General features: G+C 42.3%; 1 protein-coding gene across 3 annotated transcripts; it reads right to left on the bottom strand.

Annotated features, from left to right (window-relative positions):
• Nucleotides 1-3024: 3024 nt before the first annotated feature.
• On the bottom strand, nt 3025-23087 carry MAML1 (mastermind like transcriptional coactivator 1). Of its 3 annotated transcripts, XM_062501889.1 has the most exons (6): nt 22645-23087; nt 21480-21494; nt 12439-13836; nt 11040-11300; nt 8022-8130; nt 3025-5863 (listed from the first exon to the last, which is right to left on the bottom strand). In XM_062501889.1, exons 1-6 carry the CDS (start codon nt 22942-22944, stop codon nt 4872-4874), a joined length of 3075 nt encoding a protein of 1024 aa, XP_062357873.1. In that variant the 5' UTR covers nt 22945-23087; the 3' UTR covers nt 3025-4871. The 3 variants fall into 3 exon arrangements, with proteins under 3 accessions (XP_062357873.1, XP_062357871.1, XP_062357872.1); XM_062501887.1 differs by lacking the exon at nt 21480-21494 and having other exon boundaries at nt 12439-13839; nt 22576-23087; XM_062501888.1 differs by lacking the exon at nt 21480-21494 and having other exon boundaries at nt 22576-23087.
• Nucleotides 23088-23471: the final 384 nt, after the last annotated feature.

Here is a 23471-nt window from a genome sequence, read left to right as displayed (position 1 = left end):
TTCTCTCTATTCAGTCACACACACAAACCCTCACTACAGAATTTATGCATGGACCAGACCTACAGTTTCTCCCAAGAGGGACACATCAAGTTCTTTTTCTGGTTTGGTGCTCCATTGCTTCAAAACCCCTTTGTGACAGCTCAACAAGTTGAAAATTCAGTTAATCAAATATCCCATGTTACACTTTTTATAAATAACCACACATGTAGAATAGCAAAATCGCTCCCTTTCTCTCAAAAAAACACTCATATGATGTGACTTCAGACTCCTCAAGGAACAGCAGACTCAGACGAAACAGAACTAAAACCTAAAAGTTAGCCTTAACTGAACCTATTGGTGACCAAAGATTTCATCTCTGGTGTCCAATATAAAAGTCAGAGGGGAAATGCTACCGGGGTCTTCTTACAGCAACATATTTCAACAAACAATTTAGGCTCAAGAAAACACTTCCATTGCAGACTTCTGTTACTCTCAGGAAAAACACCAGCTTCAAGGAAAAAAAAAAAATCAAATTAGCTTCTGAGCAAAGGTTCATGACAAGCTGCCACTGACTCCTTAAAATCTTTGGAAAATCATAGATTTCATTTCAGTGGGGGACAGTTTGGGAAAATTCTGTCTCACTCAACAATAACTAAAATGCAGCATTTTAAATGGGACAATAAAGCAAAAATTAATGTAACTTCACAGTTCCCCATGAGTGAAAAGCAGCCGATTCTGCTACTGCTACTAATTGCTACATTTGGTTCTTTACAAACTTTTGAAGTTACAGGTCTCCTCCTCTCCCTAACAGAACACAAAACTTGTAGAGTAGAAATACATTAAAAATACACTCTGGTAAGTCAGGATGCTGGGAGGAAACCCAGAGGCTGAGCTGGGGCTGCAAACACAACTGCACAATGACACCAACTGCAAAGCCTGGAGATGACCCTTCAATGTCTGAAGCTGGGCAGTGGCTATGGGACTTTAGCAGCCTTAAGCCAAGACCTCCACACACGTTGCTGCCGGTCCTTTGTTCCTTGTTCAGAAACATCAGCTCCTGCTTGCAGCACGTGTCCCACGTCTCAGCTGCATCCCTGTGTGTGCCATGTGCCTGCATCAGACAAGTCTTGAGGAAATCAGTTTGAACCTCTAAGGGTTGTTATTCTGAGGGATTTGGCACATTTTGGAGCTCTACAATTTTGCATATGTGAGGCCTCAATAGTTATTAACATATTTTTCACTACTAACAACCACCTCTGCAGTAGAATTTCCCAGCTTAAGGCCTACAGTGCATTCCAAAAAAAAAAAAAAAAAAAAGCCCGGAGGGAGTGGGAGTAGCACAAAGTTAGGTTTTCTAAGGCCCCTTTATCCACATTGGTAAGACACAGCAGCAGAATTTGAGCCTTAGTAATAGCTAAGCAAAAATTGTGTGTTGGGATGAAGGGAAGGAACCATCTCACTGGGAAGGACAACACTGAACTCTGCTCAGCTCATGCAAATGTATCAAGTCACACCATGTACATTTAATACACTAGCAAAATATTTATTTTATAATGATAAAACAGAAGTGAAGGATTTCTTTTTGGTGTGCACCAGTAATTGTAGTAAAAGAATAAGGGGATTAATGGACTCTTTATACATTTCAATGACAAAAATTCATAAAGGTTAGCATCAAATTCAACTGTTTTCCATTTACAAGCATAAAACTTACCATAATACCCCCCCAAACACATATATAAAGAATTATAGTTTTAAAATCTATAAAAAGTAAAAAATATACAGTCAGAAGATCTAACTCTTATTCAAATCTTTAATATAAAATTGTAAACATTTATTTACACAAAGGAAATGTGTATAACAAAAATTTGAGCACCCTTTTCAATTGGATCATGGTTTTTGGAAGGCAGTGGATGTTGCACAGTGACACTCTCACCTTGCCTGCCCAACCAAAACCGCAGTTTATAAATAAAGCCATGGGCGGCTGGCTGGGTTCAGTTCAGGGGAGATTGGTTTTATTGCTCTGAAGCTGCAGCAAATGGAAAGCCCGAGTGCAGACACAGACAGTGACACGTTTCAGGGCACCAGGGCAGAGCCCAGCCCTGCCCATGAACCCACACACATCAGAACCGTATTTTCATTTCCATTGAGCTGTTCCAACCTTGTTCCAGTGGCACCGTGTTCCCAACGCTCCGACTGCGTTCCGTGCACAGGGACCAAAGCCAGAGCCAGGGGCTGTTTGGATCCTGTTCACACACGGAGATCAATGGGCACTATAAGCCAGTTTGTCTAGAATCACACTGTTTTACCCCAACAGTACCATGAAAAGGCCCTGTCATCAAACCCAGAAACCTTCCTGAACAAACCCTCTGGTCAAGCAGAGCAATATCCACCTTAGCTTCCAGAAACAGTGGAGGAAAGAACACACCTGCATTTTCCTGGACATTTTGCTGGATTGCCTTTTTGGTAGTAATAATGCAAACAGCAGATGTTCTTTTCCTCCAGTTAAGAAATCACAACTGGATGGACTGTATTTTGACTTATTCAGAACAAAGTATATGTGCAAAATCTACTGGAAAATAGAGCAGATTTCACCACAACCTAAACAGGGAGAAAGAAAAGCTGAATCCTACTACCCTGTTATTTCTGTCAAGTGTTTGTAAGGGGGAGAAAAAACCAGTGACATGGAAGGATGTCACTTGAAAGTGAGGTCCCAAGCACCCCTGACAGGAAGGGAAGGCACACTGGTGCAAAGTTAACCCTTAAAATTAAAAATACAGCAAACACTCCTTCCCCTGCCATTGCTAGTTTACATCTATACTCTTCTAATGATGCTTACCTTGGACCAGTTTTTGGTTAACTTAATAGTAAACCAAGCTCACTAGCTCTTTCCATAGATTGCCAGTATGGGAAAAGCTGGCATCAGTTAGTTGCATCTCAATTACTTATTCTAGAAAATATCAGAAGTGTCAACAACCAAAGTCACCAACACCTTCATCTTCCCATCCAAAGACAATCTTTGTTACCTTTTCAAAAGCTCTACGAGGGATTAAGCCTGCTTCAGTGAAGTTTTATCCACTGTTCAAAGGTGGGATCCACTGATCAATGCACATCTTTCACCAACAATTCAACATGATAAAATAGCAAATCTGATCAACAGAGCAGAATTCATCCACGCTAGCTAAGTGTGCTGGACAAACAATGTTCCATGCATATTTGGAAAGGGTTAAACTATTAGTGTTAAAAAAAAAGCAGTTTTCAAAGTGCAAATTGTCTCATAAAGGAGCTGCAGATAGAGCAAAATATTTTCCTTCTTTGAAACCAATGATATCTTTCACTTCCCCTCACCCCCTCTGGAAAAAACCCTCTCTCATAATTCTGCAATGCAGAAAACTCCTGGAGAAGCCAGTCTGTGTTGAAGGAAATTGCTTTTAAATCACAATGGTGGGTTTGGTTAGAAAGTTTAGAGGAGTTTTCCAAGAAAGTGGATTTAGAAAGGGAAGAGGTATTTGTGCATTTAGAACAAAAGCTTTCAACTTCATTTTCATTTTAAAATAAATGTTAAGGCAAGGTGGTTTGTTGGTGGATAAGGGATTTTTTTGGTAGAGAGTAAGGACTTTGGAACATTGACTGTTCCCATTGTGGTTTCTGTCCTTTCTGGGATCAACCCCAACATACGGATAAGAAGTCTCCTTGGGCTGAGCTGAAGAACAGCATCTGCTTCAAGGGTTATTAAAAACATAAATCCACCAGTCTATAGAAAGATTATCAAACTTGTAAGCCAGTATCAAAAAAACAAAGCATTTAAAGGGGCAGACTTCCACACTGGAGCAACCCTGATACAAGTATTCTCCCAGGCTGCCTGTGCTATTATTGCTAATAAGGACTTTCCATGTCCCAGCCAAATTCTTTTTTCCTTATTTTTATCCTGAAGTGACAAAGTCTTGTGCTCACTGCTAACTTCGGGGGATGAACTGATCTCAAAGGTTAGTTTTACTTTTTACAACAAAGAAAACTAGATGAGCTGTCATGAAGCAAAGCCTTCATTTAAATACAACTACCTTTGGAAATAAGTTATGAAGAAACAGGTGCAAAGTAAATGGCTTTATAATTCATGTTAAACCTACTATAGTTTAAAAGTTCTCCCATAAGAAATTCCCCCTTTAAACACAGCAAGGTACAAGCCAAGAACTGTGCCTCTCTACAACAGAGTGCAAACTGCAGCTTAGAAGACTACAATCTATGAAGATGACTACCTAGACTAACTGGCCAGGTTTTAATACTTTCTCTCATCTATTACCAGCATCTAGAAATATTTACTGTGAAATATCACTTGCTTACTGAGAGTACAGGCACATGCTTCAGCAATGGGGAAAAGAAACAATTCCAAACATTTTGCAAGCATACTCAGGTGCATACAGCCTCTTCTCAAACAAAAATCAGAAGTTGATGGACAGTACTATAACAGCATGTCAAGCTATGAACAATTAATTATTGCAAGTAATAGCTGCAGACTAAGCCCTAAACACAATTTGTGCAACTATTTGCGTTCTTTCTGCACTACTTCTGTGGAATTTTTGTTTTTAAATAATTAAAATATTTAGTCTTGGAACACTGCAAGTGAGATTTGTGGAAGGCTGGCTAGGACACACTATTTTTTGACCTGTTCAAGTGTGCAACTCCTCAGAGACTGCAGACAAAGCGCACTCCTCCTGCAGACCTGCTTGGTGCGCCGTGACCACGTGTCAACACTCATTGAGAAGCAGCTCCAGTCTTTTTCCCAACCATTTACCTCTAATGCCTGCAAGTCTCCTCAATGCCACAGGTTTTTTGGTCCAAGAGTCGTTTATATCTCATGAAATAATTAAAAAAAGTAGAACCCCCCCAGCCCCATTTTAATGAGTTCCTAACAACTCATCCAAATCGTTCATCCACTCCTCTGAAGTCCTGTTTTTCAGCAAAGAGTCTATCAGATCTGTGTCACCAGTTAAGTTCTGAAGTCCATTACTGCCTGACTGGCCGCTGTAGGCGAAAGGCAGCTCCTGACTGGTCGTCCTCACGGGGTACCCTTGGCTACAGTGCAGGTTTCCTCTGTTGGGAATTTGCTGATTCGGGTTCTGGTTGAAAGCGTTCAGGTCTGGAACAGTCTGGTTCATGCCAGGCAAGACTTGCTGTGAGGGTACCTGCTGCTGTGCGGGCGGGTTTGTCCGCGGCTGCGCTCCCAGGGAGGACGACAGCATCTGCCCAGAGACAGCAGCGTTCATCGAGCTCATGGGCCTGCTGGTGCTTAGGCTTACCTGAGGCATTCCCTGGGCAAACTGCTGCGTGGACATCTTTAGATGTGTTTGCTGCATGTGGAAAGAGGAGTTGGCAGTAAATGGTCCTAAGCCACTGTTTGCTTGTGTCTGGTTGTTAATGTTAGGGATACCTTGGTGTTGCCAAGATGAATTTTGAGCCCCCATAGCAGCTGGTACTCTCGCCATCTGTGGCTTAGATAAGGTTGGATTCAGTGCACCCTTGTTGTGCTGCTGAGAAATAGTAGAGTTTGGTAAGGTGTTCTGCCCGTAGGCAGCAGGAACGGCAGTGCCCTGGCCCAAGCTGCCCTGTCTCTGCATCGGGGTCTGTCCATTGGCACTCGGAGCCGTGTGCTGGGGAACCATCTGGGTCATGCCAGGTGCCAGGTTGTACAACCCCCCACGCTGCATGTTCTGCATGCTGGGGTACTGGGACACCCCCCGCTCCTGCTGGCTGGAGCCCGACTGCAGGGGAGCAACAGGAGCGTGTCCAGGTCCCATCTGAATCATGTTCTGGCTCTGAGGAAACATCCGGGGACTACCAGAGCTGGACTGTCCTAAATTACTGACCCCGGGCATGGTTGAAGATGACCCTGAAATACAAAGAAATATTTTGCACATTAAACACCTCAGGTTCAACCAGAGCCAAGCCAGGCTTGTAGGCACAATAACCCAGAAGACAGGTGCAGCTACATTTGTATAAACTGACCTCTGCAAGCAACACACAGAGAACAGGAGTGTAATTAAAGAGTGTCAACTGTTGCTCCAGTTAGCACCTCCACCTTGATCTCAAACACAGATATGCCAATGTCCTAAAAATATCTGAATACCACTTCTAAGAGTTCAGCATCATTAATTTACAAAGAATTATGACTTTAAAGGCAGGACTCTGATATTTCTTTGTGAACAAAGGTAAACACATATACTTTGAAGTGCATACACAATTTACTAAGCTGTTAAAAAATACCTCTTACTACACACACAGTCAGTCATTCCATGCATACACAAGAGTGCATTTCTTATCATACAGCTGTAGGGTTGCCAGTTCTGCACTTTGCCACTTCCAGGAATATCTTCTATTTATCTAATATAGAAATATCTAAATCAGAAATTTTTGGTGAAGCATCTTTTGGATTTCCACAGTGAAGTATTCACTATGTTATTATGCAGTGCTGATAGCCAAAGAAAGTGATTTGGAAAAATGTCTTCTGAGCAAATCAAATACAGTCCTTTGTTATTGCAAATTCTGAGCTTAAAATTTCTTCTTGTAGAAGAAACAGCCTCCTATTTGAAGCAAAAAAGCAGAAAAGCTCTGTGAAGTGTAGTGCATATAACACCCCCCACAGTCCTTACAGTCAACCACGGGAAACCTACCTGCACTAATAATTTCTCTACTTTCAAAACCAAAAGTAAACTGCTGAATTTTTTCAGATTTTATGACAGCTGAGGAGTACTGGCTCTCCACTGTTACTAATATGGTATTTGAATAAAAACAGAATTATGAAAAACAAATTCAAATAGAATTCAAATTATACTGAATTAATTATCAACAAAGCACATAATAAAAACATCAGTGTTGAGGGAATGGATAGGTGGGGGAAGAATCTTACTGTGACAATATTTACAGTGAAGAGATAGCACACATATCAGGATTTAAGATGCAAAAAATAGTTACAATCATCATTACAAGGAAAAAATATTTTTAATAGTACTGATGTTCCTTATAGCAAAACCTACTCTAATTCTAATACTTGTATGCCTATCTTTCTGTAGAAAAGTGGCAAGATAAAAAAAATTTCAGTGCAATATATAAAGGATGCTACTGATCCCTGTCTTAGCACACAATCCTTTTGTACTGGCGTCAAGTTTTTCAGTTAAGTAACAAAACCCAGTTGTAGCTGCACTTGACACTGCCCAGACACGAACACTGTCAGGGTGAGGGTATTACATTTCCATTTGCATCTTCCCCCTTCAGTATTTATTTCTAGAGGAACATGGAGAGTAAGAAAACAAAACAAAGGGAAATTTTCTTGTACTCTAGGTTTATAAAAAAAAAAGACAGGTGGCTTCTTGATGATCCCTCAAGTAAGAGATTTTAAGGTAGAAAGATGAGCTTGTATTACTTTCTAGTTCTGTCACATTTTGAAGCTATTCAAGCTGAATAGTTATAACATTTTATTTATCAGAATTAATACGCTACAGACATACTAAGCTGCTTCTCGTACAAAAAAAAAACCACATAAGACACTTAACATGCAATGACAAGAATTCAAACTGCATTCCCTTTTAAAGGCAGCAGGGATAAAAATGTTAGAAACTTTTAAACTCATCATAGAGATAAGAGAAATAACACACCACTTATTTTTCTTTAATGAGGGCCTGTAAGAGATACAGGCAGTAGTGATGTCAGGCTCCAGAAAAAAACCTTCTGAATCTTAATATATCAAAGACAGAGAGAATTTCCCACCTGCACAATGAAATATAAAAAAGGCCTGTAGAACAATGAAGGTACTTAAAAACTTTACACATTTTCCAAACAACATTAAGAATCAGAAGCTTAAGTTGTCCCAGATACCTGTGACCAGGGAAGCTGTAAATTTGCAACTGAATCAGAGTATAGGTCAAGAGCTCTTAAGGCAGAGTGACTTTAATAAATTAATTAAAAGCTATCCAATCCAGGAAATTTGAAGACACCTTGTTTTTCACTCCTGGTATTTTTCTGCTATTATTTCAATTGCCATGTTTACTGACCTGTGAACTGTCCAACCTGCTGCTGGTATGGATTCTGTGGTTGATCCTGGTACTGGGGAGGAGGCCGTGTCAGATGCCGCTGCAGCTGCTGCTCCTGCCGCTGTTTCTCCTAAGAAAGATCCAAGGAAAGATAATCTGAAAACAGATCAAGCTTTTTCCAAGGGCTATTGTGCATAAAAACAAGCTGCCTGCATAATTCTATGCACAGCTGGTTAACAAAGGGGCTTCTGCAGCCCTACAGTCACTTCAGACTTTATTCTCAAGGCTCAAACACAAACAGTTTAATCTGATGAGTGACGAGATCAGGATCTCAGAGACAACACCACGCACTACAAGAGTTACTGCAGTGCATGTCTAAAGCCTTTCAAAAGGTCGAAAATCTGAGATATTAGTCTCCTAATCAGTAACATAACAGGCATTTTTAGTAATACCCTAAAGACAAAAAGAGATACAGATACAAAAGGAGCAAAAGTGAGTGTATTTTTTAAATCCCCATATTTACTTCTTTGGTCTTATTTCCGAATCAATGTATTTTAGACCCCTCTTCAGAAATCAATGAAAGTGCAAGTCAGAAACAGCAAAAACTGAAAATGTAAACATTTTCTAGTCCTTGTCTGCAAACATGAAAAGATACACACAAATCCATATTCTCATACATCACAAGTTTTCCTAAAAGATTATGGAAAAATGCAGAATTAAATCCATAATAAAAATAATACAAGTTTTGCAACCCTTGTTTCAAACCGCTTCCTTAGCAATGCACTGATCAACTGAAACAAACCCTACTCATGACACAAAATAATGTGCCTTTTTAAAATAAAAGCAAATTCAATCCATACCTATTTTATGATCAAACCATTTGAAAAATAACCCAAGCAATTTTTCTATTAGGAAACTTTGGGGGAAAATGAAATTTAAAATCATGAGGGGAACATATATGTAGTGACAATAGACTCAGATTCTGACAGCGTTAACTTTGTGTTCAGTTAACTTAGTGTTAACTAAAAGTGACTGCTTTGGCAATGTGAAATATATCAAGCACAGCATTTCAGTCTCTTCTTCCTCAGATACCTTCAGCCAGACTGAAATTCTGAGTTACACAGAGCACATCAGGGGACAGAAATTCCCTTCCAAGAGTATCGGGGTAAAGCCAGAAGCCTTTCCAGAAGGGACTGGTGCAATGTAACAAACAGCAGATACACATCACCACAAGCTGTTGAGACATGCACAGAACTAAGAGGGCAGGACTCTTGACAGAGGCCCTGCTGCTTGCAGGACCAGTCAGACCTGAAAGAGGCTGACCACGGAAACCAACAAGAGATGCCATAGTTCTGAGGGAAACTAAGAACTGCAGAACCTGGCTTGGGGGAAAAAAAATAAAAATACACAGAATGCCAAGTGAAAAGACAAATTTATAGTGGCAGGGAATGGCACTGGAGCTACCTGAAACTACAAGTCTCCTGCAAAGTAGACATCAGCAGATTCAGAAATCTTTTTGTAAAACCGCATCCAGCATCACATGCATCCAAAGAAATATCAAATCAGAATGCTAACAAGACCTAGCTTGACTAGGCAGTGCAAGGCCAATAAATGTGCCAAATGCAGTATCTAAAGCTGTTCAGCTCTAAGGCAAAGCCACTCCTTATTTGGGACCAGGGTGCCAGCATCACTCTAGAAAAATGGAGATTTCAGAAGTTAGTTCTAGTACTTAGTTAGTTGTAGTTACCATAACTAGGACATGAATGAAGTTTTTTTCATGATACTGATATTTACTGCAGCAACATGCGCTGGCAAAGCAGAAGCAAATAGATTGGGAAAAAATATTTCAATGCTGTGTTTGAGATATGCTACTTATCCCCTCCCTGCTGTTCAGAGAGATCTGACACCTGTTAAGTCCATTATTGTCCTAAGGAAACCTGTGGGGCCACAATTCTAACAAAGCTCTAATGATCACCATCCACGAGACATGCAAAACCACAAGCAGAAGGTCACACCCCATATTTCCTTTCTCCCCATCTGCTCTCAAAGAATACCTGTTTGTTAACATTTTGGAAAGTAATGATGACTCATCTTTGATGCCTGATATTAACATACAAGTAACCAAAGACTGACTGATTTACTAAAAGGTATTCTAAGCTTACAGATCACATAACTCATAGAGAAGATGTGATTTTATTCATGATTTGGGCATTTTCTTTCAGTCTTTAATAATATAATTCCCCTATAGTATTCCCTTAGTCCAAATTGTTTTAACCCAAATATGAAAAACATATCTTTACCAACACTCATACACTGCCAACCACATTACTATGTTTTGTCTACAGTGGCTCCCGAACTGAGGGAGTTTTTCTGTCACCTCTATCGAGACCTCAATTTTATCAGGATGTCTCCAGGTGATAAAAGAGTCATTGGCTAGGACTTGGCACAGCCATAGCTCCACAAGCTCCACAATCATACATCCACAATGCATATTATACTACAACCTTCCCCACAAAATGGGCTTCCATACATTTTCAGTTCAGAGGAGACTGTATAATTTCCTTCTTTCTTAAAGCTTCTGATGGGCAGCTGATTCAGGGAGACCTTAGAGCACCTCTCAGTACCTAAAGAGGGCTCACAAGAAGGGTGGAGGGGGAAGGTATCTCAAAACAGCACGAAGTGGTAGAGCAAGGGGGAATCCAAGACCTCCAGCTGAAGGAGGTTAAGTTCAGATTAGGTATTAGGAAGAAATTATTTACTGTGAGTGTGGTGAGGCACTGGAACAGGCTGCCCAGAGAAGCTGCGGCTGCCCCATCCCTGGAAACGGGAGGGTTTCAAGGCCAGGTTGGATGGAGCTTGGAGCAACCTGGTCATGTGGAAGGTGCTCCTGCCCATGGCAGAAGAGTCGGAATTGAGATTTTTAAGGTCCTTCCCAACCAAACTATTCTCTGATTCTAAAACACCAAATGCTATTTCATGCACCAAAGCAAAGCAGCACAAATTAATAAAACAGATAGCTGTTTCTCTCACCCCTCTCACCTGTTCTGCCAGCAAATGCTGCTGCCTCTGTTCCATTAGGAATTGCTGCTTCTGTTGCTCCATGAGCAGGTGCTTTTGTTGTTGCTCTCTCTGCTTCTGCTGGTCCATCAGCATTTGGTGTTGCTTCATCACTGCTGCTTGCTGCTGATAAGCTGGGTTGCTGTGGTTACCTGCCATGGAGACATTTGGAGCCTGGGCACCCACCCCAGGGCCTGAGACAGAAACAGGAACACGAGGAACAGTAGGAGCAGGGTTCTGATCCTGCAGAACATAGGAAAAGTGACAAAAGTTACAGAAATGCAGTAACTTCTTCACCTGTGAAGCTTCTTATGGAAGTTCAGCTAATTAAAGACAGCCAAACACCCATCTATACAGCATCAGACACAAAACTGCCACTTTGGAGTTAGGGTCAGAAGCTCCACAACATGTAGAAACAGAGGCTTTGACTTCAGTCTCAAAGTATTTCCCAATTTCCAGTTCAAACAGGTGCACACCAGTGTGGTCTTTATCACAGACTAATCAGAGCTTTTTCACAGGTTTTCTGTTTTGTTGAGGGAACATATGACTAGAGTTGATCTCAAACAGCTTTTGCTGGAGAAACTTTAATCCTTGTAACAAATACCTTTTTTCCAACAAGCCCTCTTGTATGTGCATTGCAGGTACATGTTACAGAATTCCAATGAGTCTATACTTCCACCCACTACAGAAATTTTCACCTGCAGCATAACCTACCTGCAGTAAATGTTCTATATAAGGCAAAGGAGCACCATCTGGAATTTTCTGTTACAGGAAAACCTGAAGCATATGCTTCAAGCAAACAAACCTTACCATTATTCATCTTAATGATATATTTCTCTCTTATACCATGCTTCCCCAATGCCCAGAGACTTAACCAATAAAAATCCATAGAACTGAAAGGCTCCACAGAGCACCCAAGAAATCAGGAATGCAGCCCCCACTTCCACCCCTCTGCAAAAGTAGGTCTTTTAATAGCAAGCCAACTCTGATACAAGTAGGGACTAAAAACAAGGTAAAGAAATCAAAGCTTCTTTGAGAACAGTGTGTAACACTACAGTTTTATGAGTTATTTTAGTCAAAAGTTTACAAAGCATCTATTTATCTTTGTAAGTAGAAGCTTCTGTGAAACATGACATAATTTGTTGCCCACAAAGTATATTAAGCTGGAAATCACAGGTTACATGACCCAAAACCCAGTACTAAAAACTGTCCCCAGTGGAAAAAAGACCTCATGATTCTTGTCTAAGATTCTTGTATACAGGATTTTTCTCTTTAAAATCAATGAAAACATTTGAAACTATACCAAGGAATCTGCACTCCAGCCTTACCTACACAATAACCTTAAATCTGCTACTGAGCAAAGGTAATTCAGGACATTCACCTGACCATGTGGCAGTCGGTAGGTGATGTTTCCAGACTTGGGTTTCAACAGGATCATCCCATTTTGGTCATCACCTACATGGGACAGTGGTGGCTGCTGGCGCTGCTGGATGTATGCCAGCATGGGAGTCTTGTTCTGCCCAGGCACTGCCACCCCCTGCTCACACTCTGCTTTGTAATGGGAAAGAGGTTTGGTGTTCCCATAGTCCAGCATAGAGCCTTGACTATTCACAGGGTTCTGGTTCAAACTGTTTTGCTGATGACCCAAAATGTTCACGTGATAATTGCCTCCAGCTCTCGGTGAGCTTTTATTTCCCAAATTAGGCATCATGAGTTTCTGATTGTTGAAGTCTGGCTGATAAACGGATGGGCTAGTAGGATTTTCCATGGTATATGGGACTGCCAGTGGACTATGGGAAGGCCCAGACTGTTGCCACGTTGACATCTGATTTGTTTGGTGGACTTGTGAAGCTTGTTGCTGGTTCTGCAACATCTGATCTCTCTTCTGCTTGGCAGCAATCTGCTGAAGTTGATGAGCAGAAGACATTTCTTTGGCACTTCCTGCACACTTCCCAGGTAACAACACAGGCCTCTGGATGTTCTGAGAGTGATTTGATGCCTGCATCATGGGCTGATTAGGATTTTCAGTCATTGACTGACCGGAAGGCTGGAACATAGCCTGAGAATTACCAACTGTTGTAGAAGCGGCACTTACAGGTACAGAAGCAGCACCAATAAATGCTGAACCTGAAGAAGTGGATCTAACCTGGGGAGATCCCAGCTGCTCTTGTTCAAAGGGTGCTGGGGAAAACTCAGTCTTTATGTTAATATCTTGTGGCAATGGAGTCTGTGCAGCTGAATTTGAAGAATCTGCATCCTTTTTGTCTTCAAAGTCATCATTAAAGAGATCCTTCATGTCTTCATCGGGCACTGATCTATTGAGCTCCTCAATAAGTTCCTTCCATTCTTGCTCATTTAGGTTAAGATCGGGCATCAGGTTATTCTGAGATATAGAACCCCCTGCTACAGGATTCATACAGGGAAGCTCATCTACAGGTTCCTGCTTCAGCTCTTTGTTCAAACTCAGAGGAAATGAATCATCCGCATCACCACCTCCATTCATCTGCAGGCTGGAATCTGGAAGACACTTCTTGTTGATGCCATCGAGCCCCATTGGCTGTTTCCCGTTAAGTTGTAAGGTATCACCAGTACCAGATTTCTTGTCAAGATGATGGAGTGGAGACACAGGGGGCATTCCATTGGAAGAACCACTCACTCCCAGACCATCCTCACGACGCAGTTTCTTGGACACAGAAAACACATCACCATAGCCATTCTGCTGGTCTCCATTCTGAGGGGAAGCAGCACTATCAAGCTTTCTTTTCACAGTCTCATGAAGCTGCTGAAAAAGAAAAGGAATATTTTAGTTATGTAGTTCTGTATTACACAGATCTGGATTTGTATTTCTTACCAGAACACTGTCTTGCTCTGAATAAAACATTTCAGAAAAAAAATTTTAAAAAATCAACGACTGGATCTTTGTTTTGGTAACATTTTGTTTTACAAGTTAGCACACGAGATGACTTCCTCACTATAATCTCTTAGGGAAATTTTTCAAAAAACACATACTACTTCAAACAGAGAGCTCCTTCAGACAAAACTAAAAGTCACAACAATAGAAAGTTGAAAAATGGCTGTGAACTGGAATATGTAATGATTTTTCCCATTCAAAATGAGAAAAATATTAAAGAATGTTAAGAATAAAATTTTAGATGAGAATAAAAATCTGTATTTTATTTCATCTATCACACAGTATAATTGTTCCATGAGACCATTTTATAAAAGTCTCACATTTAAATATTTATAAAACAGTCTCACATTTAAATATTTAGAAAAAACGAGTAATTCTCTTGTGATAATAACTTTCAGAGAAGAACTATGTATATAAATTTTGTACGTAATCACACTTCTGGCACTGAAGCAAAACCAATTCACCACTTAGCGATCGTTGCTTCACACTTGTGGAAAATGCAATTCAGAGTTCAGTTCTATCACAGCAGACCAAGTTCATTCCTTCCCTCCTTTCTCCTGAAGTATTTGCCAGCTGCTCTGACCAGCAGAGCCCCAAGCAGCTCCACAGTTGGCCTCTCACAGATGGTGAAGGCACAGATTCTCTTTCTCGTGGTGCCACCTAGAAGCGACCAGCGGCTACAGCAGCAGCTTCACAGCCAGAGCCCGAGCGCCTTTGTTCGACTTCTCCTTCCTGCCAGCATTCTAGCAAATAGAAAGTTCTTTCTATTGACCTCAAAAACATCTGAAAACAGAATTCCTGCACACATCAAAGGTTACTATAAACTTTTCCTTCCCTCGGGTGCATTGTGTAAAAAAATCTGAGCTTTGCTGATACTGGAAAATGCTCTACCAACACAGACAAACCTGCAGGGCAGAGACGCTGCTCCAACAGAGTCGGGAGCTTGAAGGGGGAACAGCCATCAGCTCCCGACCTGGGTGAGACACCCTGGTACATCTCAGCAGGATACTCGACAGGAATCCCCACCAAAAGCCACCCATCTGGGCTGTGGGGTCACTGAACAATAGGCCTCTCAGATGGCAGGAGAGTAGCTCATTAAACAAACCTCAAGACAAGTATGGTGCTTTTCATATTACTTGCAGTCTTCACAAGGCAGTCCACTAACCCCTGGGGGAAACTCTCATCCAAGGGAAAACAGGAAACCTCAACATCTCAGTATTCAAGCAAGTGGCTGTATGTAGGGCCAGCATAAATTATCAGAAGAATTTTGCACACTTGCCTGAGCAACAGCATTCTTTGATTTACAGACAGAAGGACTGGTTCACAGTTAATTGTTTATATTTTTTTAACCGTCTAAAGTGAGCTGATCTTTGGGGGGAAAGAAACCCCAGACCATTTAATTCCTGCACAGGTAAGAGCAAAGCTCCCATTATTTGTTTAAAGCTTGCATAGCTAACAGCAAAGCCTTATTTTTATCTGTGGGACAGACTCAAGCTTTCCTGGAGACTGTGATCTTCTAGATGGCTCATGGAAATAGCAGCAGAGTAGCAAGATCAGCAGAAGACTGAGTAGGATGAGATGAGGAGTACATTTGGAGAAGAGGCTGGAACTTGAAATCTCTTTAATCTGAACATCAGGTCTTCAGCTTGGAGTAGCAGCTCTTCAGTGAACTTTTCAAATACCAACTTGAAAGAGTAACAGAAATTTACTTTTTTGTAAAAAGTACAATTACTTTTTAATTAATTAATGTACTTTTTAAAAGTAAGAAAAAGTGCAAAACAACAGAGAGCAAGAAAGCTCAGCTCCATCACAACATTTGGCTTTCAGCATTTCCCATTGTTTACTTCATACTCCCACCAGGAAAACTGAAGCTCAAGGTGGATGAGTAACTTGCCCAAGGTTATATGATGAGTCAAATTACTCAAAGTTTGGGAATAGGTCCTCTTTAATTCTAAACAGTTAGGGGAAAAAACCCACCCCCTGAAAACTTACATCAAAAAAATAACTTTGTTTTGTGAGCTACACTCATGGCAGTCTAGAAAAAGATACAAACCAGGATATCCAGCACAGGAACTCTCATATCTCCACGGGTTTTAACAGTCATAACACTCAGATATCTGATCCTTGGAGACATTTTGACTGTAAGTTGCTCGAGACAAAATCCTCCTTTCACCTAAAACTGTATTCCTTTGGTGAAAAAAGGGAGATCAAGTTCCTCCCCAGTTTGTCTGTGTCTATCCAAATAATCTGGTCTGAGGGGGAAATAATAAGATGCATGTGAGATACAAGTCAGACTGCAAGCTATCTACATATCAAGCTGCTCAAACAGAGTTCTCAAGGCAAGAAAAACCTGTTCTGTTCTGACAAAACTCAGGAGAAAACCAATGAACACATGGATGAAGTAAAGCATAGCTTGCTACTCACTAAGAAAACCCCTTCAGCTTTAATCTTCCTGGTCATTTCCACCCTGTAAGGCACAGTGTTCCTCCAGTATGCTGTCCATGGTTTCCTTAGCAGAATCAATCTATTTTATTTGTAGCAGTGAGCCAATCATTTCCACTGTCACAAGATCAGATACAGAAGTGTCTTCTCATTTTCTCAGCCTATTCAATTTTCCAACAAAAGATGAACTCCCGAGATCACTGCTATTTAGCTATGCCTAAAAGTATTATCCCAAAAGCATTTATCTGAAGTATTTATAGCAATATAGAAACAGTGAAAGGCAGGGGATGTCAGCAGGCCTTGGTCCTTTGGCCCAGGACAGGACAGAGAGTTTGTCAAAGAGCCACTGAGGGGCCACAGGCTGCACCTCCTCCACATCACATCACATCACCTGAGCTGCATTTCATTCACGTGAGCAGAACACATGGTCCTCAACGTTTTCATAAACACTTCCTTGGCAGGAACACACATGCCCAACTGCGCATGCCTCACGCACAGAACACAAGCTGACAAAACCCAGGTGCTATCCACAAGAGCAAAAGGTGTCCAACACAGCAGCCTGTGGCCATGTAACTCACAGGCTGACAAGGACACAGGCTGCAATGCCAGGGAGGTGTGCCCAGGGAAATGACAAAGCTTCCAGCAGAAAACAGGGAGCACACAAATCATTTTGATATATTCAATCTCTGTTTGAAACACACCAGTTTTATCACAATGATGCTCGGCCCAACTGTGGTCTCCCTGCAGGGGCAAATTGACTGATTTCATAAAAGCTGTCCAAAAGCGACTACAGAAGCCCAATGAGAAACCACAAATGCTTAAATCTTAATCTATTGCCTGTCTGTTAGCACTGGCAGAGTTCAAAACTTCAGATGCCAGGGCAGTGCTCTCTTACTGCCTTGGTGGGAAGGGGTATTAATCACTGATCAAAACAGTGGCACAAAGTTGTTGTGATTAGTTTTGTTGGATTTTTTGCTCAGGTGCTTTTTGTTTGGTGTTGGCTATTTTGGTATAGACTTAATACCTGAAACTAGATTTAGATAATCATCTGAAACCAATGACATTTCAATGTGTTGGAACTTAACAGGCATGAAAGTTTAGTTCACATTGTTTGCTTGAAAGCAAGAAACCCTTTACCATTCAGAACAGCTAAACTGAAGACAATCAGCTAAAGTCCTTTTACAAAAATCCAGTACTTTGCTATACTTTGAGTCCTGTAACTGAAGATGGTAAATACATACATATATAAATACATACATATATATAGACAAATATATATATATAAAACAATACAAACTGTTCATAGGTTTCATTTTAAAAAAAACAAACTACCTCATGAACATGACAGAAAAGAAACTTCTTAAAATTCTGGTATTCATATTGTGCATTTCAGGCTCTGTATAATGTTCTTATTTAGTTTTTTTAAGCTAGAGATTTAAACAGATTACAGAGATTTAAATATTCTTACAGGATTCAGTAGAGCTTTAATTTTTTATATTTTATTTTAAATTATTTTACCATTCCAACACCACAATTAAGTCTACAACGATTTATCCTGATATACCAGCAAGAGAAACATAATGCTGGACATTTTCAAAGAAGAAATGCTGTATTAGACTACAAACATAATACAAAAACTAGCTCAAACATGGCTCCTAGCAATCTCACCTAGAAGGGGAAACCAAATCAGAACACATACATACATTTTTCTGCCATGGAAGTGGCAGTATTGCAGCCCAGATAAACTCCCATGTACCAGAGTTCACACTAGGTGCTCTATAGACACTGATTCTCCTCTCCTGCCTCACCAAGGACAGGAGCAATAAACACAGCAACTCCTTAAACTGGAATAACAATGCAAATACCAGACATTGTAGCATATGAATTCTGGATAGGAAATATAACATTTTGACTACACACCATAGTAAGAGCTCCCCCTTTACTGTGCATCTACCCTCAGCTTCCAAAGCTGCATTCCCCCTGCAAGGAAAGCATTTTATTACCAAATGTGTTCCTGCATTCCACTGTGCTGTCAGAACCAAACTGCTGGACTAACCTTAATTTTTACTTTAATTCCAGCAGACTTTTGTATTTGGGTGACTGCCTGCTGGAGTGAAGAAGGGCTGTGGATAGGCATGTCTATAAATATCCCAAGCCTGCATTAGTCACAAGGGGCAGCTTCTGCTACAGGAATTGTTCTGCTGAATCAAAAAAACTTCTGTGCCTTCAGCAGCAATGCCGGATCCTCCACCTCACTTGAACTTAAACAGCAGCAGCAGCAGCTCAGTCACTCCCAGATCCTTACAACTTAGGAAGCATCACTGCATATCTAACTAATCTGGTAAGGGAAATGTTTCAAACATAAAACAATACCTCACAGAGAATTAAAAGGAGACAAAGAAAAACCTGTCTGAGTTGTTTGGCAACAAACTATCAGACTTGTCAGCAAAAGCAAACAATGGTGGCAAGACTACACTGCATCATAGCTATATATAAGTAACATGTAAATAATTTGCTATTTTTGTGGTAAAGCATAATTTCACAATTTAACACCCCTATACTGAAGCTTACACAGAAATGAGGTTTTCTGAACTGTTAGAGTACCAGCCTGAGCTTCGTTAGAGGAACATCATTAACACTTTTCAGTACAATATGGGCAACCTATTCCCTTAAATTTATTACTTTAGGTCTTTCAACCAAGAAACACTGCATTGCTCTCCTTTGATGTAAATTTAATTTTAAACTCTTTACTTGGTGCCTTTGCTTAATTCAGTATTTAACTAATATTAATATAAAACATCTATCACTCCCAATTAAATGCTGCTCTTCAGCTTCAACACATAGCATTCTCAACACAGGCCACTGACTAGACCTTCTGTGCTCATTCCAGAAATACTGTTTGTGGTTTTGTGGCAGTCCTAGACAAAGCAAGCTCTTTGCACAACAACTGCTCTCAGGTGGGGAAAAAAAAACAGTAAGAAAGAGAGAGCAGCTCTCCTTCCAAGACACCACATCATAAAACAAGGAGTGGAGATGAAGATCCAGATTTGCCATTCTCATTCACATGTCAATGAAATGCCTTCTGTTCAGCTCAGCCACACACTGCCTTATAGTCTATCACAGAAATGTAAGGAAGCCAACCTTTCTCTTGCAGAGAATTTAAACAGCATTATTCAGTAAACTTTCATGTATCAGAACCTAGCAGAGAAAAAACTGCTCTAGGAGACAAGCCTGATCTCTTCCCAACTTCCCTGTTTCTCAAAAATATAAGTTTAACACAGCAAACACATTATCCAAATATCAAGCATCTTCTACTTTGAACACAGCCTTAATATTGTCATGTTAAACCACAGAAATGTGAAGTAGATATCAATATTTGGATTTCACACTAAATAATGGTCTGGAGCTTTTTTAGAAGTAGGAAGCTGGAAGATTTTTCAACATTTTCCTCAAATGAAGGACAGGCCTACATGATGCAGAAATAACCTACGGTATTTCTGTATCAACACTGTATTCTCTCAGTTTCTGTAGCGCAAATCTTACAGTTGCTTAGTAAGAAAACAAGGAAGAATCTACCCCTTACTTCTGCCTGTAAGCATGATCCATCCAACTTCAGGATCTAAACTAGAGAAAAAGACTAATGGAACAGAAAATACCTGATCTTGTCCACGTGACAAATCACAGAAGACACTAAGGAGGAAGTGGCAGTGTCACCCTGTTCCCTGTGACCATGGTGGATTTACAGAAGGTGCTCTGCAGCACAGCACCTGGCAGTGCCCACACTGTCCATACCTGGGGCAAAGCAGCTTCATGTCCTACTGCTACAAGACCTCACAAAAGCCTTCAACTTCACATGAACTGCTCTCTCCTTCGGGGACCAAAATAAATACTTCATTAACAGTCAACATAAAGTACCAACTTACAAGTGCAGCTTCATAGAAAAATCTGGATTGTTACAGCAGCAACAGCTAATATAATGCATGTTGCACTGAGCTAGCAGCATTCTTTGGAAAGGAATGTGTTCAGGATGTTTTAAAAGATAATTCTGGTGTTCATCCAAATTTTACTGAACACTGGAAATCAAGACCATGTCCTTCCCATTCAAAGCACATGCTTAGTCTTGATGTCAACCTCACGGGCAGAGGTAAAATACCAACCTAGAGAGTGACCTTCTAGGCTAGAGGAATCAAATTAGCAGTAGAGGTGTTGTTGTGTTTTTTCCAAGACTCGAATTACTAAGCAAACCAACTTTATACCCCAGTAACGAGGTGATGAATCAGCAGCTGCAATTAAGCTCACAGTCATGGATCCTAGGAAGGAAACAGCAGGCCAGCCCCGAGGAAGAGTCATTCACACACTAAACCCCTCTTCTGTTGTGTAAATTGGCCACTGGCAGCAGCTTCCTGTACAAGGGCTTCCCCAGATGTGCAGTGCACTACAGAACCTGCTGCTGTTGAGAGCCCTCACTATAATGGATGCTAATTAGATCAAATCCACATCCAAAGTGATTTAAGGGAAACAACACCAATGAATTAGAGACATCTTTCTTTTAGACGATCAATATGAAGTCGTGTGGTGACAGTCTAAGCAACAGGATTTGACATGCTAAAGAACCCTGAATGTAATGAAAATACACATTATTAAGGGGTAGAGCCCCATATGCAAAGAGCCCAGCAGGAAATAAACAGAACCCCTCACCAAGTTTTCAGATAATAAAAAACAAGTTTGAGTCATTTTTGTTTTGACACAAGTTTACATTCAAGATGAGTCAGTTAAACAACAGGTAACTGTAAAGTTTTGTAGAATCAGTGTCAGGAATGCACAAGGTCTCCTCTCTTCCTCAAGCACCCTTCTGTAGCAGTCCTCTGAAGTGTTCTGTGTCACAAGGACCTCAGTCTCCCCAACAGTCAGCAAGTCCTCAAGTCCCATACGTGTATTAGCAAGAAGAGAAACAATTCAGCTAAGTAACACTTTCAGTTCATCTTGTAAATACTACAAACTGCACCCAGGCTGCCTAATGCTGGTCACAGTAAAGACGACATTGATAAACCTCTGTTTCACTATTTCACATTATGCCCTGGACGCTCGAGTATACAATAAGCTGCCATGATTCCATTTTAAAAACAGTAAATGAGGTCCAAGATGGAGAGAAGTATATCCTCCTTCCTTTCTAAACCAACCAAATACACGGAGCACCCTAAAAATATGATTTATGCTATATATTAACCTGGAAATAGTTCAATGAAGTGTTCCCTTTCAAAGACACTCAGAGTGGTATTGAATCATTTTCATGCAGGCCACCATTTAAAAATACCTGATTTTAAGGCAGACAGGTATTAGGACTGACAGCCTTTAAGAGGTTATCCTACTAACCTACATTACTGACACATTAGCACACAGCAGTATATTTAAAGAGCCCAGAATAAGTTAAGCAATAGCTATCTTGATATACAAGCACGGCTATGCGAGTATGTCCCGACAACCAGAAATGCTAGAGAAGCCAGAGAAACATTAAGATTTTGAGCTAAGCCAGTTTTTAATGGGTGGAGTGGGATTCTCATAGTGTTCACACCCACTAGAATGAGTGGCAAACAAGCAGCTGCCTTTCCACTGAAATTCTTTCCAACATGTACCAGAATTAACAGACACATTGCCTTAGAACCCACTCCCCCAGTACAAAGCCTATCCTTATCAAATGACTCCACAAAACCCTAACACCCCAAATTAAAGACTTAAGCAAGCAAGCAAGCAAAAATCCAAACCGCAGTATTAACGCCCCTCTGACAGTTTCTGCAGGGGCATATTAGATGAATTAGCCAGAAATATGATTCATAAAATACTCTGAATGGTTAAAGCATCACAGAAACCCTACCACTATTACTACCCCCCCCCCCCCCCCCGCCGCAGTTTTTATACACTTTTCCAGCGTGCAGAAGTGACGACCGAAAACAAATCAGACCTCATCGGCTGCGAAGTTTTAACACAGCAGACAAGGTACTCCGCAAAGCAGCCCCAACCCCAGCCCTCTCACCGGAGGCCACCAGGCCGGCCGCGAGCGCTTGTTTTCCTTCCCCCATCCAGCTCCAGACAAGAGGTCCCGGTGCCAGCCGGGCATGACCGCCGGTCCCTCCCCGGCCCCAGCACCCGGCCCCGAGCGGCGCTTACCGCGATCAGGGCGCTGCTGCGGCCGTGCTGCTGCTCTCCGCTCGCCGCCTCGCCGTCCAGCCCGTTGGCTCCGCTCCTCTCGGCGCTCCCCGCGGCGGCGGCGGGCGGAGGGGGCGCGGGCGGCGGCGGCGCCGGGGGCGGCTGCCGGTGTTTGCCGGCCCGCTTGGCCTTGGCCTGCAGGCAGCGCTGGTGCAGGGCGAAGGTTTGCTGGCGCTCCAGCTCCAGGCGCTCCGGGGACACGGCTTGGTAGCGGGACTCGCAGGCGCTGTGGTGCCGCCGGCAGAGCTCGATGCGCCGGCGGAGCCGCTCCATCACCGCGCTGTGCCGCGGAACCACGAACTCCGCCATGGGGCAGGGGGGCAGCACCATGGGCCGGGCGGCGAAGGGGCGGCCGCCGCCGCTCACGGGCTGCTGGCTCCGGCGCCCGCCATGGCGGAACCTCCGCCGCCCCTCCGGCCGGCCTTACCTGCGCTCCCCGTCGGGATCGCCCCGGGTCTTCCCCCCGCCCGGCCCGGCGCCCGCTCCTCTCCCCTCCGCCCCACTTCCTCCTTCTGCCCCGAGCCCGGCGCCGCTCCGCTGCCCCGCTCTCCCTCGGCCCTGCCCGCCCCCGCGGGGCCCAGCGGAGCCCGCCGCGCTCCCCTCGCCGCCGCCTTCAGGCACGGGTCGGCTCGGACCCCCGGCCCCCCATTGTTGTCCGCGCCGCCGCCATCTTGAAATTGTTTTTCCCCTCCAGAGCCGAGTTGAGAATAAATGGGCGGAGCTTCCTGGGTGGGGGGCACGTCACGGCACGCGGCGCGTCACGAGCCGTGACCGATGCCCCTCCCAGCCAATAGCAGCGCGCGGAGGAGCGAATTAAGCGGCGCAGGCGAGCTGGGGGCGGTGCTCGGCGGGGTTTA

The sequence above is a fragment of the Cinclus cinclus genome, chromosome 14 (genome assembly GCF_963662255.1).
Source record: "Cinclus cinclus chromosome 14, bCinCin1.1, whole genome shotgun sequence".
NCBI classification, from domain to species: Eukaryota; Metazoa; Chordata; class Aves; order Passeriformes; family Cinclidae; genus Cinclus; species Cinclus cinclus.
Note: the sequence above shows the minus strand (reverse complement) of the source record. Positions and strands in the feature narration are given on the sequence as shown.

Bases quoted from the DNA above. Each gene is read 5' to 3' on its own strand.
- MAML1 (XM_062501887.1), bottom strand. From the start codon at position 22,944: ATGGTGCTGCCCCCCTGCCCCATGGCGGAGTTCGTGGTTCCGCGGCAC. The intron at 13,840-22,575 runs GTAAGCGCCGCT...TTTCTTTTTCAG, and splicing joins GCAGCAGCGCCCTGATCGCG to CAGCTTCATGAGACTGTGAA. The intron at 8,131-11,039 runs GTGAGAGGGGTG...GATCTTTCTTAG, and splicing joins AGCATTTGCTGGCAGAACAG to GAGAAACAGCGGCAGGAGCA.